This window comes from Habropoda laboriosa, unplaced genomic scaffold (assembly GCF_001263275.1).
Source record: "Habropoda laboriosa isolate 0110345459 unplaced genomic scaffold, ASM126327v1 scaffold207, whole genome shotgun sequence".
NCBI classification, from domain to species: domain Eukaryota; kingdom Metazoa; phylum Arthropoda; class Insecta; order Hymenoptera; family Apidae; genus Habropoda; species Habropoda laboriosa.
In genome coordinates, this window is record NW_017100397.1 from 1,006,982 (window position 1) to 1,025,987 (window position 19,006).

The 19,006-nt window shown below is 35.4% G+C and overlaps 5 protein-coding genes across 5 annotated transcripts; 1 reads left to right on the forward strand and 4 right to left on the reverse strand.

Annotated features, from left to right (window-relative positions):
- Positions 1-1,526: 1,526 nt before the first annotated feature.
- Positions 1,527-2,723, reverse strand: LOC108575245 (ceramide glucosyltransferase). The gene has a single exon (XM_017937988.1). It carries the CDS (start codon positions 2,721-2,723, stop codon positions 1,527-1,529), a length of 1,197 nt encoding a protein of 398 aa, XP_017793477.1.
- A 2,757-nt stretch (positions 2,724-5,480) lies between these two features.
- LOC108575186 (DNA excision repair protein haywire) lies at positions 5,481-9,263 on the reverse strand. Its single transcript, XM_017937919.1, has 13 exons — positions 9,100-9,263; positions 8,758-8,969; positions 8,569-8,679; positions 8,168-8,488; positions 7,902-8,093; positions 7,735-7,832; positions 7,257-7,660; positions 6,921-7,189; positions 6,680-6,844; positions 6,415-6,601; positions 5,892-6,040; positions 5,696-5,812; positions 5,481-5,609 (listed from the first exon to the last, which is right to left on the reverse strand). The coding sequence occupies exons 1-13, from the start codon at positions 9,128-9,130 to the stop codon at positions 5,481-5,483; spliced, it is 2,385 nt and encodes a 794-aa protein (XP_017793408.1). The 5' UTR covers positions 9,131-9,263.
- Positions 9,264-9,722: 459 nt separating this feature from the next.
- Positions 9,723-11,621, reverse strand: LOC108575209 (tRNA-dihydrouridine(20) synthase [NAD(P)+]-like). The gene is made up of 5 exons (XM_017937949.1): positions 11,249-11,621; positions 10,645-11,158; positions 10,332-10,577; positions 9,922-10,266; positions 9,723-9,831 (listed from the first exon to the last, which is right to left on the reverse strand). Exons 1-5 carry the CDS (start codon positions 11,436-11,438, stop codon positions 9,723-9,725), a joined length of 1,404 nt encoding a protein of 467 aa, XP_017793438.1. The 5' UTR covers positions 11,439-11,621.
- A 373-nt stretch (positions 11,622-11,994) lies between these two features.
- LOC108575241 lies at positions 11,995-17,230 on the forward strand. Its single transcript, XM_017937983.1, is given in 19 exon segments — positions 11,995-12,095; positions 12,194-12,321; positions 12,385-12,513; positions 12,608-13,073; positions 13,131-13,303; positions 13,368-13,961; positions 13,964-14,092; positions 14,169-14,377; positions 14,435-14,698; positions 14,763-15,241; positions 15,313-15,483; positions 15,564-15,777; positions 15,852-16,028; positions 16,089-16,272; positions 16,340-16,538; positions 16,599-16,737; positions 16,800-16,984; positions 17,055-17,193; positions 17,195-17,230. Coding segments are annotated over 19 exon segments (4,116 nt in total).
- Positions 17,231-17,535: 305 nt separating this feature from the next.
- On the reverse strand, positions 17,536-18,349 carry LOC108575119 (ERI1 exoribonuclease 3). The gene is made up of 2 exons (XM_017937837.1): positions 18,331-18,349; positions 17,536-18,249 (listed from the first exon to the last, which is right to left on the reverse strand). Exon 2 carries the CDS (start codon positions 18,223-18,225, stop codon positions 17,536-17,538), a length of 690 nt encoding a protein of 229 aa, XP_017793326.1. The 5' UTR covers positions 18,226-18,249; positions 18,331-18,349.
- Between the last annotated feature and the right edge of the window lie 657 nt (positions 18,350-19,006).

Here is a 19,006-nt window from a genome sequence, read left to right on the forward strand (position 1 = left end):
ATTTCAATTTCTTCCATAATTTAAACCATCAACGTCTCGTTTACCTGTAGACTTTACATTTAAAATTTCTTAATTCATAAGTTAACCAATTTTAATCCGAACAAGGGGGAAAAAAATAAATATTTTTCAACTAAATGTTGAAACAACGTTAACTCGTTGTTAGTTATTGTGGCGACAGAAATAATAAGCGTGCAAACATTCTGTGAACGAAACAGCGAATACGTCAACAAGACACGTCAAGTCGATAGCGTCCTCAGCTGTGTTCTTTCGTAAAGGTGGGATTTCCTATTAGCGTCAGACGCGTGCGTCTCACATATGCGTCAGACGCTTGTGTGCCGCTACAATGAAAAAGCATGCTTTCGTTTTCTTATAAGTGCTTTTCAACTGTCGAATTCACGTCAGACGTATATACACGTCCCTTCTCTTATCTCTTCCGGGGAATATGAAATATTAATGGAAAATATAGAAAATTACCCTGCCTTTTACAATAAGAGTAATAACAGTATCAATCCAACATTAAATTCCCAATGAAATTTAAGATGAAATCAATCTTGTTTTTTTGTTTAATCTAAATAGTAAATGATATAGTGGAATAACCTCCTTTATTTCGCTTTTTGTGCATGCTTTTCATTTTTTTTCTTTTTCCCCCCAAAAGTACTAAAAGAATTTTCTTATCTTCTTACTTTTGTAAACAGTAGCGATAGTAAATTCTGGTTTAATTAAAAAATTTATTTCATTTTCTCAACGCACAACCTGTTCGTTTGGTTGACGACACTGTATTAAATGAATGCCTTACACGTATATTAGAAATGACTACCTGCGTGCGGACGCTGCACGTAGCTGAAAGAGTCAAACGTATACGCCAGAAGCACGCGTCTAACACTGATAGGAAATCCCATCTTAAGAAATCGTTTCATTAGAACCTATCGATATCACAATATACATGTATAATACTACAATAATGACTTAAAGGTCGGCCTCGTTCCGGGCGAGGACCTCGAAAAAGGCTTACGTACATCGATTATCACTATACGTTTAACCTCACAAGATAGCCTATTGTAAATAAAAAAAAAAAAGAAAAATAAAGCATTCTTTATATTATCATTATCTTCCAAAGGACATTGCACAGAAAGTGAACACATCGTTACGAGCCGGCGGAGATGATATGACGAAGAATTTAAAAACCGTGCCCGCACGGCACCGTATGACGTATATACATGCGCGATTATTGTATCTGCGTAAGCGCGTGCATATGTATGTATGATGTAAGCACGCGCGCGCGCGCGCGTACAACCCCCCTGTATCGATATATACGTATGTCGTGCGTATACGGTGTGTATTTTTTTCTCGTTTCTAACATAGTATAATAAGTACCATATGCGTAATAGCATAATATTATATCGAATAATTACAACACACCCACGCTTGTAGCACGATGTGGATGTTGATCTGCTAATATATATTTAAAAAAAGAAAAGAAAAGCAAGAGGAGAAAAATAAGAACGAATTTCGTTTTCACGCGGTTTTTAATACTTGACTTTCGCTTTAACTTCCTCTGCGATTCCGCCCCACCTGAGCTTGTAAACACGCGACCGCCACTGTATCAGAGGATCTAGAACCGCCTGGAGGTAAAGATAGGGCCTGGTGATCTCACTAAGTAACCATCCGCATACGAATTCCAATTTGTTAAATGGCAACGGTCCATTTTGTACGACGCACAATAGTGACCAGTCGAACATAAACCACAACAGTATATGTACCAAATAGAAAACCAACGAGTCCCACTCAAACAGTACGCTAGCCGCCCAGGAAGCACAGGCACCTAACACTAAACACTCGCTAAGCGGTTCCAGAACGATCGTTGTGGGCAGCATGGCCACGCGTAACTTCGCCCACCTGCGTAGTCTCGCTTGAAACGAATGCAGCTCACAGTGGCCGCTGTTCTGCAACGCCGGCTGCGAGGACACGGTGATACGCCAACCCCGGTCGGTCAACGACTTTGCGTAGAAAAAGTCCTCGGCGAGATACACGCCGAATGTCTTTAATCCGCCGACTTCGTCCAACGGCGCTTTCCTCAGTAACGCTGACATACCGGTATGACAGTTTATCCTGAGCAAATCAGCGGCAAGGTACATACGTGACAGTACAGTGCCGAAGAATATTTTCTCGTACGCTGCGGCAAAACCCTCCCGATCACACGTGAACGGCATCTGATGCACCAATGCTACGTTGTCGGTCATGTAATTCACCATGTCCAATAACGTATCTTCTTTCATCTTGATACCACTGTCACTAATCAACACAAATTCATGTTTAGCCGCCTCGTATGCCGGCTGCATATTGTTAATCTTCGGATTCACGCCCACATTCCGGCCGCCGATAAACAGTCTTGCGTCAACCTCCGGATATTTCTCGATCAATTTACGCACCAACATCAACACAGGATCCGAGTCGTCCTCCACGCAAAACAGCAACTCGTAACGAGGGTATTGCATGGTAAAGAAGGTCTCCAAGTTGCTGAATAGATTTGGATCGACGCCCATCAGAGGCTTTATGATCGACACGCCGGGCAACGGCGTCTCGTAGATTGGTGCTTGAGTGACTTTCCGGTGCAGCTTCCAGTGACCGGCGATCAGCGCCAGCACATGCAAGATCCACAGTGCCGACCAAAATATCATAAAAAATATCGCGAACCCTTGGAGGGTATATAGCATGGAGTTCATCTTCGAGCGAGGATCCTCGTTGCTCACGGAGGCTTAACCTCCGTGAAGAGGGGGGAACTCCTGGTTCACACACCTCACTTCACCACACACACCTGCTGGTGTCTTCTTCTCCGGTGGTGTTGTCGCGATGATTATTCGATCCTTTCGTACCTATCGATCCGAGCGACGATCTGAAAGCCCGTCATCCTTCTGCGCGTAAACGATATTCGCGGCATCCTCGACGTTCCCGTCGCGCCGCGATCACGGACGTTCCCGTGGAACCATCGCGCGGGCCATCGATGAGGTGTTCTCGGCAATCTCCACGGTGTTGCACCGTTTTCACGGTGATCACAACGACGACGTCGACGACGAAGACGCGACCACCGCTGCCAACACATTCACACGCGACGCTTAAGGTGTTATAGTCGCGTAGCCGTGGACGCGGCTACCGACGAGCACTCGAGATATACCGGCACGTCGAGTGCCGACGGACGTGTTAGCTCCCCTATATATCCTCTCTATTTTTCCTTTTCTTCTACGTTCCTCCACTACAAAGCAGAAACAGCCTCAGTTCACAGTATCACTGACACGGTAGCACCCTCTTTGTCGCGACGCGATCCTCCTCAATTTTCATTGAACTTCGCCCCTACCCACAGACGACACACCGACGTATTCGTTTTTCTCGTGTGTTCTTCCCTCTTGACAGTCCACGATGCCACCTTTTGTTCACCTGGATATCGTATGTAGGATGGAGTGCACAGGGAGACGCGTTTTCTTTCTCTTTCCTCTTACCTCGTAGCGTATACACATATTGATACGCTGGATGTTTCTTGTACTCGTGACATTTGGTATATTCTTGAGGTTCACCAATCCTTCCAGTGAAGACTTTTGTATATATAGGAGAAGGCAGGACGTTCACGAATAACTACTACTTCCTTTCATAATGATGCGTCTATGTGGCCTTGTCCTGTTCCGATTCGGCCGTAACTACGGCACTGCCATCGCGTGCTGGTGAGTGTCATGTCGATAACCAAACAACTGTCGAGGGATGTGGATCAAAGAATAGTTCAATCAGAAGGGCGAAGAAGACAAAACAGACGGTGATAAACGAGTACGAATACAACACATCTCGCATGTAACGACGCACCGCCAAGCGTCGCCGGGATAACTGGCTCTGCATGTGACAGCCGGCAGCTCGCACGGCTAGTTCGTTACTAGTTCAGGACGAACGCGTCATCCACCACTATAGCCAACTGACGTTTAGCGCGCGTAACCCACGACTTTTATGAAATGCATCCAGGTAGTGCATTATCATTGACTGACATTCTAATCGGAAAGAGGCAGGTCTGAAGATAACATAAAAATGAAATAGACTTTTTATTACCTCAGATGTTATATTATGGTTTTTAAGATTTTTTTTATAAACTTAGAGTAGAATTAAATATTGGAACTTATAATTTAAAAAACAATTGTATTAAATAAACTATTGGGTAGTCGAAAAATTCCTGCCGATTTTTAAGGAAAATTCAAAGGCAGCTCATTTAAATTTCGATATATATTTATTGAATTATATAGGTACCATTTTGTTCTACAACCTTTCTCCATCTCTCATGCAAATTGAAGATTCCATCCTTCCAGAACTTCTCAGGTTTTTCGGCCAAAAACATTTCAAGGTGATTTTTTACCTCGACCAAAGAGTTAAAGTTTTTGCCATTAAGGGAATTTTGTAAAGACCTAAATAAGGGAAAATCTGAGGATGCAAGATCTGGTTACTTGCTTCAAAAATGGTGTCTCCTCGTTGCGTTTATAGTGCGAGTCAAAGATGGAAATGCGATCCATCAGATTTTTTTCCATTAAATTGTGGGGAACCCATACATCAAAACGATTTACGTAGCCAAGCTTCACAAAATGCTCGTGGATGGTGATTTTTGATATTTTTAACACTTCTGCTAATTCTCGTGTCGTATAGTGGAGGGTCTACCAGGGCGTTCTTGATCGTCAAGGTTAAAATCACCAGTTTTAAACCTAGCAAACCACTTCCGCACAGTTCTTTCAGCTATGGCACCTCCCCCATAAACGGCGCATATCTTGTTTGCTGCTTGTGTGGCATTTTTGCCTTTCCAGTAAAATAAAAGCATTAAATGTCTATAATGTACTTTGTTTCCTTCCATATTCAAGACCGTATAAAACTGACAAAAATTAATGTACCCTACCAAACTTTTTTCTAGAGATGCCTGAAATATCACCTAAAATATGTACACATGTCATTTGTTTACGATCATTCTGACATATTCAAACCTGTCCTAATGCCACTTATCGAAAATCGGCACGAACTTTGCGGACAACCCAATATATATCCCTACAATGCAATACTAATTAATTGACTAAAATGTTATAACTTTAGTTCAATATTTGCGATTTATTTAGAGAACTACTGTTGAATAAATACCATGTTAAATGTACATTATGACTCTAAACTAACAAATTTATCAGGAATAGCCTTATCGCATTGCTTAAGTCAACCGTCAAGCCGGTGGTTTACATTCGCATAAATTGCACTTCACGTAATTTGTATTACGTAAGTACTTACATTGTGCGTATCGAATTTATAAAGAATTGAGAGGCACGAAACGTGTGTTACACACAACGCAAATTGTGTATTTTGTTGATCATGTATTTAATTAGAGATATATTGTAAGAAGTACAAAAGCTTACTCCTTAATTAATTACACACACACACACACACACACACACGCGCGCGCGTACGATCGAAGTCCTTTACGCCCTAAACTTCTTAAATAATGGATGCTTGTTTGCTGTCGATGAACTGGGCGCTTTTCTATATTCGTAATAAACTGCATCGTCAGCGCCAGACATTGACGTCATATTTCCGGCTTTGCGTATAATCTAAAATAATAGTTCAAGTGAAATAAAATGGTGCGTCTTCTAATTTAATGGAGATGTCCTTTAAGGATGTTACAAATAAAACTCACAGGTCTTGGCCCCTCTCCAGGTATTCTCTCTTCATCTGCATCCATGTCACTTGCAGAAAGAACTTGTTGTAATAAGTGACACTGTTCTTCCCGAGATGTATACATCAAATCTGGCTCCTATTTTAATAATCACAAAAATAAAATCTGAAGTAATCTTTAGGAAATGTTTATTGAATTGTAGGTCAATGATACATACTTCATCCATTCCTGCAAGTTTAGTAATTACTTTATAAGCATATCCTTGATTCACAAGAAAACGCTGCCGCTTCCTCGAATAATTCATTTCCATTGTGTCCTGTGACACTAATGTATAGAAAAATGCATTGTACTCCTCTGCGATGGCACCTACAATACTTAATACTAGTTAATCGATTCTATTTAAATTAATACAGTGTTAAATTAATTAATTTAATTAAATTAAAGTAATTAAATTAATACACTAATATTCGGACACTCTTTAAAACAGTATAACTTTTTTAAAATTGAATCTAACGACTTGAGTTTTTTTTATAAGTTAGAAGGATTAGTATACTAGATGACGTGTACAAATAAATTTTGAAAAAATTGCAATTTGTGGAAATCGCGAAGAAAATTGTAAAGGTTACATTTAACAACTTTTTTATCTGAGCCCGTAATGAAAATTTAAAAAATACGTTTTGTAGATTTATATCAATTATACATATGCTAAAAATTTAAAATATGTATTTAGAAGAACATACCTTTCTTTGCTCTCAAAATTCGACCTAAACGTTGTGCCTCTTGACGACGTGAACCACCATGAGAAGATATTTGAATAAGAACATTAGCTTCCGGTAAATCGAAAGAAGTATCCGCCACTTTACTCACAAATATTGTGTTCACTTTAGTGTTGAATTTAAAATTTTGTAAGATTTGTATTCGTTCACTCTGAAATTCATTACAACATCACGTATCTAGTAATTACTAAAATTTTTATTTTTATCGAAGTTATACACGTATACTTACTTGACTAGTAGGACCATAAATGTACGGCTTGTTCATTTTAATGGCATAATGTTTCAAAGCAAAAACGTTATCGGAGAAAACAATGGTTTTATCACCACGTCGTTCGTGATATCGTATCAAATATTGACAGCAACGAAATTTGTTAGGATTCATCACATAAAGCAGCTGTTTTAGATTAAAATGCATTGCAATATCATTAGATGTCATACTATTCTAAATTAAATGACAAACGATTACTCACCAACTTTTTACTCATTTTACAGCCAAGATATTCTCTGTAAAATTCTGGTGTCATAGGACACCAAACTTCGGCACATTGTACTCTCGCGATGAAGCCCCTTTTCTGTAATTCCAACCAGTTAGCTTCATAAAGTTTAGGTCCAATCAGGAAATTGAGATCTGCAATTTTGTCGTCCTCTCGAAGTAATGTTGCGGTCAAACCCAATTTACAATGGGACTGAACGATGGTTAAGACTCTTCTAAACATTTTTGCAGGTATCGTGTGCACCTCTAAAAATGTACATGCGTTAAATATAATTTAAAAAAAAAACACAATTCAATGGGAAAAATATACTACCGTCCAAAACCATTATTCCCCATTCTTGTTCTTGAAGCCATCGCATTGTCTGTTCAGCTTCCCATGAACGTTTTTGCGTATGTGTAATCATAGAATATGTCGTGATTAAAATTCCACAGCCCATAGGTTTATCCTTAGCTTCACTTGTGAATCGACAGATCATCGAATCATCCGCCGTTGACCACATCTTAAACTGCTGTTTCCATTGTTCTACCGACACTCCAGAATTACATAACACCAATGCACGTTTCCGAACTGTACAGCAAGCTGTCACGCCCACTAAACTTTTACCAGCACCACAGGGCAAAACTATGACGCCTGACCTGGCACGTCCGTTTCCGAACATTTTTCTTAAACTCTTCTCTTGGTACGGTCTCAACACAGCCGATGGTTTCAAATCAATGCTAAAATATAATGTATTTATTTTCATGATATTCTTTCATATAATGCAATATAATAGTGTAAGGATTGTGCTTACTTTATGTCTGGATTTACGGAGTCGTTTCTGAAATCATACTCTGCTAATAAAGGGTACTCTAGTTCTATGCATCTTTTTTGTATAACTTCAATTTTTTCCTACAATTCAATTTATTATAAGTAGTAGAGAATGTTAGTATTTTACAAGTAAAGATAAAAATTATGTACCTGGTTCACTTCAAAGCTAACTGTTTTTAGTTCCTGTTCTTCTTCCTCATCTTCATCCTCTTTATCCATTTTATCATAAAAAGTAGTTATATCTTCAGGAATAGTGGCTGTTTCTGCTAAAACTTGATCATTGGTTGTTTCTGGTACTTTAGTAGTTACAGTTGAAACATTGGTCATTGTTTTTACTCCAAACTGCAAGGAATATAAATTATTCATACTGTGTTTCATTAAAAATAATTATATCATTGATACAAAAACATTATTACCTGTGGAGCTTTTATTTTATTTTGAACATTCGTAATAACTTCTTCTTTCTCATCTTCTATACTTTTTTTTAACCTACACTCTTGAATTACTGGATCCTTCAGTAGTCTTTGCAATACCTCTGGATATGGTGATTCAACAAAATACTTATTGTGTTTTAATACTAACTTCACTTTGCCATAAGACAATGTACACAATTTTATAAACTCTATAATTCCATCAGGAATGCTAGTTTTACTAAGTCTTTTTAAATATTCTATAATATCATGTGTTTGAAGGCCAACGCTAACAGCAGCATACAAAGAATAAGCAGTCAATTTGTACTACAAAGTAAAATTTAAGTAATCAAAATTTTTATAACCTTTATATGTATACACTTTAATACATATAATAATATTAGCACCTCATGAATATGTTCTGGACGACATACAGGTTCTGAGATGGCAATTAAGAAATCATGAGCATGTTTGTACACAGGTGAAAAAGATTCTAAAAATATATGCCCATTTGGAGCCTAAAAAAAATTGAAGTATTAAACTAATTCTAATATATAAAAAGTAAATAGATAAGAGACTAATCAGTATTATCTTACCACCCAAAGTGGTCTAGAAGCACAATCAGGCTTTAGAATCATCTGTGAACGATAATCTTTTGCACCAAACTCATCTTCTAATGCCGATTCATCTTGCTTTTCAACATCATTTTTTGCTGCATCAGGTATGCCTTCAGCTTCATTATCATCTAAAGAATCATCATCATTGAATTCTTCTGGATCTTCTTTACGCTTCTTCCATTTACCTCTATCTAAAAAATAAATGACAGCTTTTATTGTAGTACCTAATAATTTTGTTTTTATTCATATTTTCAACAACTAACAGTAATATCTAAAGGCAAAATACATAAAATTTATTAATGGAATAAAAGAGATTCCTACCATCTTTTTTGAAACGTTTCGGTGGACCCATTATTACATAATGATTTAATTATTAAATTGTAAGTACTTATTCCTTTATAATGATTTGCAATAATTTTCTTTACTTTATTTACATGTTAATAAAACTTAACAGTTTCCTCTGTGTAATTCTACTCACACACACAAATGCATTTACGTCTGCTACTTTATTTCATGGTTTCAATGATAGATGGCGAAATACGTACAATTAGAGTGTGCAACATGAGAAAAAAAAAATTCAAAATATCTATAAACTTCTCTAATTTTGTAAATGTTTAAAAAAATTTCTTTATTTTGATATTTCCAAATTAAATAATTTATGATATTTATAATTACCAATAGGAGCATATAAAATTATAGAATACAAATTCTATGCTTCCTCATTATTGCCGTACATTTATACTGACAATATAGGAATATTAATTTTTTTAACTAGTAGGAGGAATGAAGACTACTTTTATGTAACAAAAAAATGTTATTTTATTGATAACAAAACTAATAAAAAAATATAAGCTCAATTTTCATTATTCAATGCAAAATATTTTCAAGAGTACATTTGTTTCCTTCAGTACTTTTAATTATTCCTATTCTTCAATTGTCCAGTATCAGGAAGGAACATTGCCGTTCGCGGCAAATGTTTTTTCATTGATTAAGCCTAAAGAAAAGAGGCAAACCAGTGCTGCTCCTTGTTCTGCCCATTTTTTATTTTTTTCCCTAAAAGAATTAAAACATGAAAGTCACAATTACGTTACATTGTATTATTGAAATGAGAATGCATAACGCATTATACGGAATTTTTAGTACCAGAAGGATGATCCATATTTCCTTCCGTCCACTGTAACAATGGAACGGAAAAGTTTCCCTTTTTGTTGCGTGTTATAGTTTGGCATTTTTTTTCTTTGAGTTTGGGACCATTTGTGTAATACAGTTTTCGGCAATTGTAGATCCGTTACATAATTATTTCTTAAAAATGCACAATGCATTAAAACTACATCCTCCTCATCGGCAATCTTTCTTTTATTAGGTAGTTGCTCTCCATCCTGTTTATCATCTTCTCTCATAGGTGAAACTTGTGATCTTCCTAATAAACCTTTTTCATCAAATTCTCTTTTCTTCAAACGATAATAGTCGCTTAAATCCCAACAATTGCTAAAATAATATATCTATTAAATTTAAAATACCCAGTCACATTACTTGAATAATATAAATCATACCATATCTGTTCTAAAGTTTGAGAATTGAGGAACTTTCTGCCTAGTACTGATTCCTGTTGTTCCCTAAGAATATTTTGTATACAGTATTTGGTATTGGAAGGTGGGTTGTCACAGTTCACAGCATATTTTAAATATGATTTTATCACATCTTCCATAGGAAGTAAACCCTCTTTACTAAATATGGAACAATTCCATTCTGCTGCACGAGCAAGCATCACACTACTGCACCCTGTTATTTCTTTAAATCTGTAAATAACTAGAATTACATCAAAATAAAAATATTTAAGGAACAGAATTTTAACCGAGGTATTACTTGAAAATGTCAGAATATTTCTGTATTTCTTTTGAGCCTCCATTTGCTATAACTGGTATTGAAAGTCTATTTGAAATTTCTTTCAATACTACATTACGATTAGCATGCTGTGGTCTTTCACTAACAGTGCGACCATGTACTGCTATTGCAGATATACCAGTTGATTGCAAAAGTTCACAGAGTTCTAAGGTTTTATTCAAATCTGGTAATACACGTATTTTGCACGTCACTGGAATACTCAGATTATCTACTAAGGTTTTCAGAATATTTCTGGCTGTTTCTGGCTCTTGTAGAAGAGCTGCACCCATTTTTCCTACCAAGGAAAACAGTTTAGGACAGCCCATATTTAAATCTATCCCAGCAACATCTTGTTCTATCATTTTGCCAACTTTCAATGCTCTTGTTGCATCACAAGTACCAATTTGTAGGACTACTTTATCTCTTTCTCTAGGGCAGGTCCGAAATGTAACAGTTCCATCTGTTTTGTCTATGTAATCAACTGTTCCCAGAACATCTGAAGAGAAATATATGAAAGTAACTTTTTTGTTCCCTTAATAGAATAGAAATATTTTTTCATAATTTTGTAATACTAACATTTTCTTACCGTTTTCACGTCGAAACGATCGCAATAATTTCCAATCTATTAATTCCTCCGTATACACTATATCAGCACCGTAGTCAATTGCAAGAAGACGCATAGGAAGAGTGCTGATTCGCACCATAGGTGCCAATATCAATTTATTCTCATAATTTAATCTGTTCCTTTCTGTCGTTATCGCTACCTTTTCGTCCATTGTATTGTCAATATGTTACAATCTTTATTGCGATCTTCAAAGTACAAAACCTTCATTCAGTCGTAATGAAGTCAGAACATATTTCTTAATATTCATTAACTTTCATCAATACATGATGAGACTAAAGATATTTTTATTTTTAAACATTTTCACTACTACAGTTAATTAGTAGCTTTACGTTTTTCCGAGTATCTTTCACGGCATTATTATACATATGTATGCCATCGATACGCCCTGTCGACGACGCACATGGTGTTACTTTAGTACCATTTAATCCAGATGGCAGTTTCATTATATTCACCGATATACGAGTCGTTGATCTGACATAGTACGAGTTTTGTATTCTATGATTAGTAACCACAGAATATTTTCAAATTTGAACGCTAAAATCGATCAACTGTCAAGTAATACGTTAAGAGTAATATGATACAAACTTCCTTTGTTTCAAAGATTAGGCGATTAGTAAATCGTTCAAAACCTTTTATACGTACGTAGAGTTTCTATAAGAAATCGTTGGCCAGTATAATCGAGCGATAAATAAAGAAATATTTTGATAATGTTCACGCCACCCAAGCCCACGGGGGCGGATTTTATCGATGTGACTGTGTTAAACACTCCTCAACCGCAAGCAACTTCCACGGTACAAAGAAAAAGCACGTAAGTTTTTAATTTTTAGTTGTTTAAATAATGTAATGTAATTCGATTGATGGTGAAATACTAAAAAAGAAAAAAATATTGAAACAATTCCTTTTCAGATTAGATAATAAGTTCCTTGACAGGGATGTTGCTGAAGACATGTACAAACAGTCTAAGGCAGGCAAGAATGATGTGATACAAAAGTCTGATGATTCATCTCTTGGTATAATCAATAATATCTCTTCCTGTAAGTCTCTTGTATATCACATAAACTATGTTGATACATTCATTCGACAATGAATTTTTTTAGTTTTAGCTGAAGTGAGTGGAATGGGAGATACAGAGAAGCAAGGTGACAGTAAATTGGATACAGAACGTGAACTTGCTAGGAGATTACTTCAGAGATGTAGTGATATAAAGACTACATCCATTATATATGGTAAAAACTTATGATTTAAACACATGAGATCAGATTTATGAATATAGTTTTTTATCTGTAAAGTAGTAATGCATACACCTGGTGATTATTGCAGATACAAACAAAGAAAATAATGCAAATATGCAGAACTTATCTGGTAATTTTACACCTTTAACTTTAATTGATTCAAGTCAGTCTGTTTATTCTAGTCAGACTAATCTGCAGAATAGAAACACATTGCATTCAGGTATTAAAAAAGCAAGTAGTATTCTTTTTGAACCAAATGAGATAAGTGCACGTTCATCAGGATTAAGTAGGAGTTCAGAAAAATGTATATCAGCATTATCAAATAAGAATGTGAACACATTAACATGTGATACAACAACTGCTGAGCTGATGGCTCAATTTAACAATGAAGAATTTCGTCCTGCTTCTGAAATGGCCAGTCAGATGCTGGCTGATGAACTATCTTGGCAACAAAATTATTCTTATGCTCTTCCCATGACAGTTCCTAAGGAAAAAGAATACTTAAACTTATCTTGTTTTTCTGGTATCATTGGTGAATTAGACTTATCAGTAGAGTAAGTTTCTAGCTCTGTAAATATTTGAATCACAAGCATAATACGATCAAATTTTAGGTCTTGTGCTGGGCGCAAGTTATCCGTGGATGAGTTTTTCAGAAGAAAATGTGGAAATTTCGGAGAATTATCGGATAATGCGCCAGGAAGACCAAGTTTAGGTTTATCTGTAAACAGCCCCCAAAAGAAAGGTCAACTTATACCTTTGGTTGATTCAACTATGATAACAGAAGGTACTAAGTATATTCATTAAAACAAAATTCGTATTATGTGTGAAGGATAATTTTTTTTCTGCAGAATCCTTAGTTGGATCCTATACCAATAAAGATAGAAGTCAACAAAATATACCGAGTACAACGAAAGAAATAGAAGAACAAAGCATCATGAGTTTAACAAGTATTGCTCGAGCTTTACAAGATATTGATAATGGTACACCACGAAGATTGGTGGATCAACTTATCATGGCAAAGAAGAAGAAAAAATCTATGCAAATGATGGAAGAGAAGCCAGAAAGAGATACTTACACGTTGTTACCTTCAAATAGAAAATCCATGCCAGCTACATCAAGCAGGAATATTGAACATTTCGAAAAAAATATGGGGTTATTAAATCTCTCAACAAAATTGTCTTTGGACAGTAAAATTACCAATGAAGTAGTAAACAGTAAACATTCTATTCCAGAGATGTTATCATTCGATTCCAATGTAGGTGCGAGAACCTGTTTCGAAACTGCTTGTCAGGAGCTTAAGAAAGAAAGAAATAATGGAAACATCCCACCTTTGTACAATCAAGGTACAGTTTCATTTTTAAAATTTTACTTGACTAACAAACACATTAAGTCTCTGTACTCAATTTGGTTTAAGGAAGATCCTTAATTTTAGATTTTATATCATTTGATCTTGAAAAAGAAGAAATAGGAAAGAAAGAAAATATAAAACAGGAAAATATTTCTTATAAAGACAAAACAGAAACATTTATACAAGATCTCTCAAATTTGCAAGGCACTCAATCTCACTTTAATAGTATGATATAATAACATGAGTGTATCTTTCTTTATATTTGGTGTTTTTTTCAGTTATTAATTTGTATATTTTGTAGATGTTGCAATTGGAGAACACACAGAAGAATTGTGCAGCTGTATCGTGGGTATGTCCAGAGAGGCTAATATCGAACTCTTAAATAAAAGCGATAGATGGGTCATCTGCTCGCTGAGCGTACACCAAGTGCAAGGGGACAAGCATAATGTTCGACTTACATTACCAAAAGATGTTATTCTTATTAAACCAAATTCCGAACAACATGCTAAGGTAAAAAGTAAATACAAAGTTTACGATGGTATGAAAATTAAAAGGTAACTATTTTAGATTGGAGTAACAGTGATGAAAATGAGCAAACCAATTATAACAGTTATAAACATAACAGTATCGGATATGGTAACGAGATCCGAGTGGATTATGAAACACATTATCTGTCTCAAGCCTGAAGAGATCGATATCAGTATCTTAAATCCCTCTCAGAAAAAGGAGTTAGACTTTCAGTGTGTTGTTGAGAACAGTACAGCAGTTTTACCTATTACAATTAAGAACAAAAACAGCGTCAATGTTCCTATCAAATTTTCCATATTACAGGTGATAATATTAAATAATTTTATACAGACTTTATTTTCTAAATATTTTTTTAAATTTTATTCAGAATGGACCGATAGTATTCAGCCTAGAAAATTCTAATGAATTGAAACATGTAACGCTTAAGCCTCAAGAGGTATTCACCACGAATATCAAGTGTATAGGTGTCTTGCACCAAACTACAGAAATGCAACAACAATCTTTACAATATCATGATGGCACATTAATTATTCAAGCTGCAAATACTTCAGAAGATAGTATAATCGTCAAAGAAGTTCCTCTTCTCGTACAAGTGGGAACTTGTAAGATACAAGTAATCGACACAGATCTACCGTTGATCGTTCCTAACAAACAAAGCAAACCATTGACTGTGATAAATTTGGGGACTATGCCAGCGTTAGTATCCGCGTCATTCGTGCAAGACATCGAATCAACAAAGAATTCCAAATATTTCTCGATACAACCGGAAAACTTGTTCGTACAACCTAACGAAACTGGCTGTTTCCATGTCACGTATAAACAACAAAATTTGAACGTTGCCAAAATGTGAGGAAATGTTTCATAAATGTACATAATACCATGAATTTATCTGTATTAATTTTAATTTATATTCATAGGTATATGAAGATTAAATTAATCGCAGTTAATAATGTCTATCACTATTCTGTAATTGGAGAATCCAGCGCATATACCGAGGCGGAAAATGAAAATTTCATTCGCTGCGAAACACCTCAATATTCATCATCTACTAGATCTCCGTCATCTCCTCATAGCGTGATTTCGAACAAGTAAGTTTGACAGAGTATATTGTATTAAATTTTTATGAAGTAACGTGTGTTAAATCTAAAATTATTCTTTACGATAACAGATCAGGTATATCTGGCAGAAATTCACCCCTCAGCTCGGTATCTGGTTCGACTGTTGCTGGAGACAAGATTCCTATAAGAACAACACACGCTGCTTTGGTATGGAATAGTGTAAAGACAGGAAAATCAGAAATCAAGGAATTTACCATTCGTAATACAAGCAACAATAAGATTAAGATCCAAGCTATTATTTCGGACAGTGAGAAAAACTTTCGGGTAATGCATATCGTCCATCTTAAAAATAATGAAAAATTTATAGCTGCAAAAATATTTATAAGAATTTTTCCTAGTTTCTTCGAGAACGGCAAGCTGTTGGTACAAATATTGTACTGCCCCTACAAGGTTCAGAAAGTAGGACGCTGTCTGTTGTATTTAGCCCCCATCACATGGGCGCAGCTGTGGGGAAAATAGTCTTCAGACATTATGAGCCTAGAAGAGAAGACAATGAATCTCGACCCTCGAAAGTGGTAGGTATACTTATTGATATATTATTAGGAATTAGTTAACAGGCAGTGTATTATTTACAGCTATATCTTTATGGATACGGTGGTTATAGCAAGGTTGAAATTTCCGAGGCATTCAAAGACACCAGTGGAAAAATGTGGTTATCCCTTGGTATTTTAAATTCTGGAGGTTCCTTAAATGCAAAGATCAAATTGCAAAACATCGGAGATCTATGTTCATACGTTAAAATAAAATTGGTGCCAAAAGGTATTTTAGTTAAATGCATAATAGAACCGAACTATCATTTTTTAAATATGTTTCTAAATTATTTCAGCTGTGTATCCTACTATGGTATCGAGCTGGCAAGTAAATCCAACCGAATTACTACTGAATCCAAAGGAAATTCAATGGGTGAGTTTAGAGTTTCAACCGCGAAAAGAAGACTTAGCATTATTACGGCGGTCTGACGTATCACATGTAGGAACGCTATTAATCAGTCATGGAGATGAACCTACACGTTGGCGTATTCGTAGGTGAGTAATTGTTAAATTTTAAGATAATTGTTATAAACTAATTTTCAAATAAATTTCTAGATTGTACAATAAAATGAAAGAAATCGGCGAGTTCAATGGAAATGAAAACGAGGCTTTTAGAAACATAGTTCATCCGATATGTAAAGCTTTCCCTGGCGAACAGATAACGTCAGATATAAGCGCTATCCGAGATTCTGTGGTATGTATACTTAATTAATTATTTTGATAATTAAGTGTTTTATTAATCTGTATGTTATTCAGCAAAATCTTGGAGATCTTTGTCGAGGAATTCGTCAACACGAAATAATGCTAACGATGGAAGCATGTGCCGATGAAACGCTGTCTGTCCTTCATGATAATGCAGACGAGTCACAGATGTTTTATTCCCTTTGCAGTGATAACAGCCATATATACGAAGGAAATGGAGAAAGTTTTTTACCGTCTGAGTAAGTGTGATTAACTTCTTAGTCGTTGAAAGTTTTCAGAAACATTTATGTTTGATTAAAAAATTTACAGCACACTAGCAGGAAACAGTACACTTCAGAACGATATGAATACCGGTCATTTTATGATTAGCCCATCCCTTGTATTTTTAACTCCACCGACTAGAACGGAAGCAATTGTAACAATAAAAAGTTCTTGTACCGTGGCACAACCGTTTGAAACTTCTTTATCAAATACAGAGTATCTAAGTGTTGTTCCAGCCGAGGGAATGATACCAACGCGAAGGGACTTTCAGTTGAAGATACAGTGCAAACGAAAAATAGAACGCAACTTGAATGCGATTCTTGAGATTTATACAGAGAATAACAAACTTGATGTACAAATAAGGGTCAATGTTAAACGATTGTAAATTGAAGTTTTAGAGTTAATTTTTTTATTGAAATATTTATTATACAGAGTACACTGTAGTTTTGCATTTTTATACGAGCAATATTTTATTATTAATAAATTAGTTTTCAACAAATTTGTTTCCTTTAATGGTATGTCTTTAAACCTACCTATGTTTTATATATTGTTGCCAAACATCAGTTTGTGCACTATTTATTTTAAATTCAAAATTGTATTTTGAGTTTAAATTTTGTATTATCTTAACCATGTTCTCTACATCACTAATGCCAGAATGTATTCTTCCATGTACAGGAAGGTCAAAATGTGAAAGCATATCTATTAAGCTCCGTGGATAAAATTCTGTTGCATCGCAGAAACTACCTTTCAAATTTACCCATTTTGAGAACTGTGCAGGTAGTGACACTTTGTCTAGTTTACATTGGTATGGTAACATGTGCTTGAGATCCCAATCACCACATGTGACAAATGCACTATCATTTCCATCTTTAAAATAATTATTCTCTTCTAACCATTTACAAAATTTTTTAAACACTTCTGGGAAATGTAGTTGATTGTCCACCATGCTTTGTATAATTCCTGTGAGTTCTGTGCAAAATGTAGTAAGTTGGGGATGAAATCTTGGTTTAATATACTCGTGAAACACGTTCTCTATTTGCCAACTTGTTGTAGAAACTGCTGCACAGGGAAATTCGATAATTTCTTGAGGTTCAATTTTCTCAAATTTTTTGCAAGTACATTCAAAATCCATTACAAGCAGATAATTGAAATGTTGCTTGATTTCTTTTGTTCCTTTGTAAATGGATCTAGGATATTTCGTAAGAATTCGTTGAGCCATAATTCATTAAAATGTTGACAATTACTGAAATGAAGAAGAACATTCCAGAAAATAAACTTGATTTTTAAATCTTACATGAATAAGGTTAAGATGTAAACAACTCACTACACTGGAAGATATTGACAAATTTCCAACGCTATGTTTCCTATTATAATTTACTGAAAAATTCAAATCATAGTACTTTGTTTTATGAATAATATTTCCTATGTTATCATACAACACTTATTCTAAACTTACGAAGAACGTCAATGTAATTAGAACAGAAAATAATAAATAGTACGTGGCGCCCGAAATCGTTGTCAGTACTATCTATTACACGATATATCAAGTTCAATCAACATAATAATTTTTAAGGAAAAGTTACTGTAAAATTAATAATCGATAACTTGACCAAGTTTTTTTAATCGATTAAGTAACGCATCGCCTTTTTTTATCGTATTTTGGTAGATTAATCCTCGATTGCATGTGGCAGTAGGCGCTTGGCCCTTGTTGCAACCGGCGGCGCTAATCGTGACAATCATTCCAGCCACTTTATCGATTTTACAATGCAATTTACCACTGGCAATAAAACATGCTACTTCCTGTTCTATGTACTCTTCTGTCACGCCGAATTCCATCGCCATTCTACTTAAATTAATAGTTCTGTACGCTTGCAAGAGCTGGGAATATGCTTTTAAACGCATCTCCCTCACGTAATAACGATAATGGGCACGAAGTAAACAATTCGTCCTAAGTTCGGTCTCAATCCAAGCTAAATTTTCGAAAAATTGTTTGTAATGAC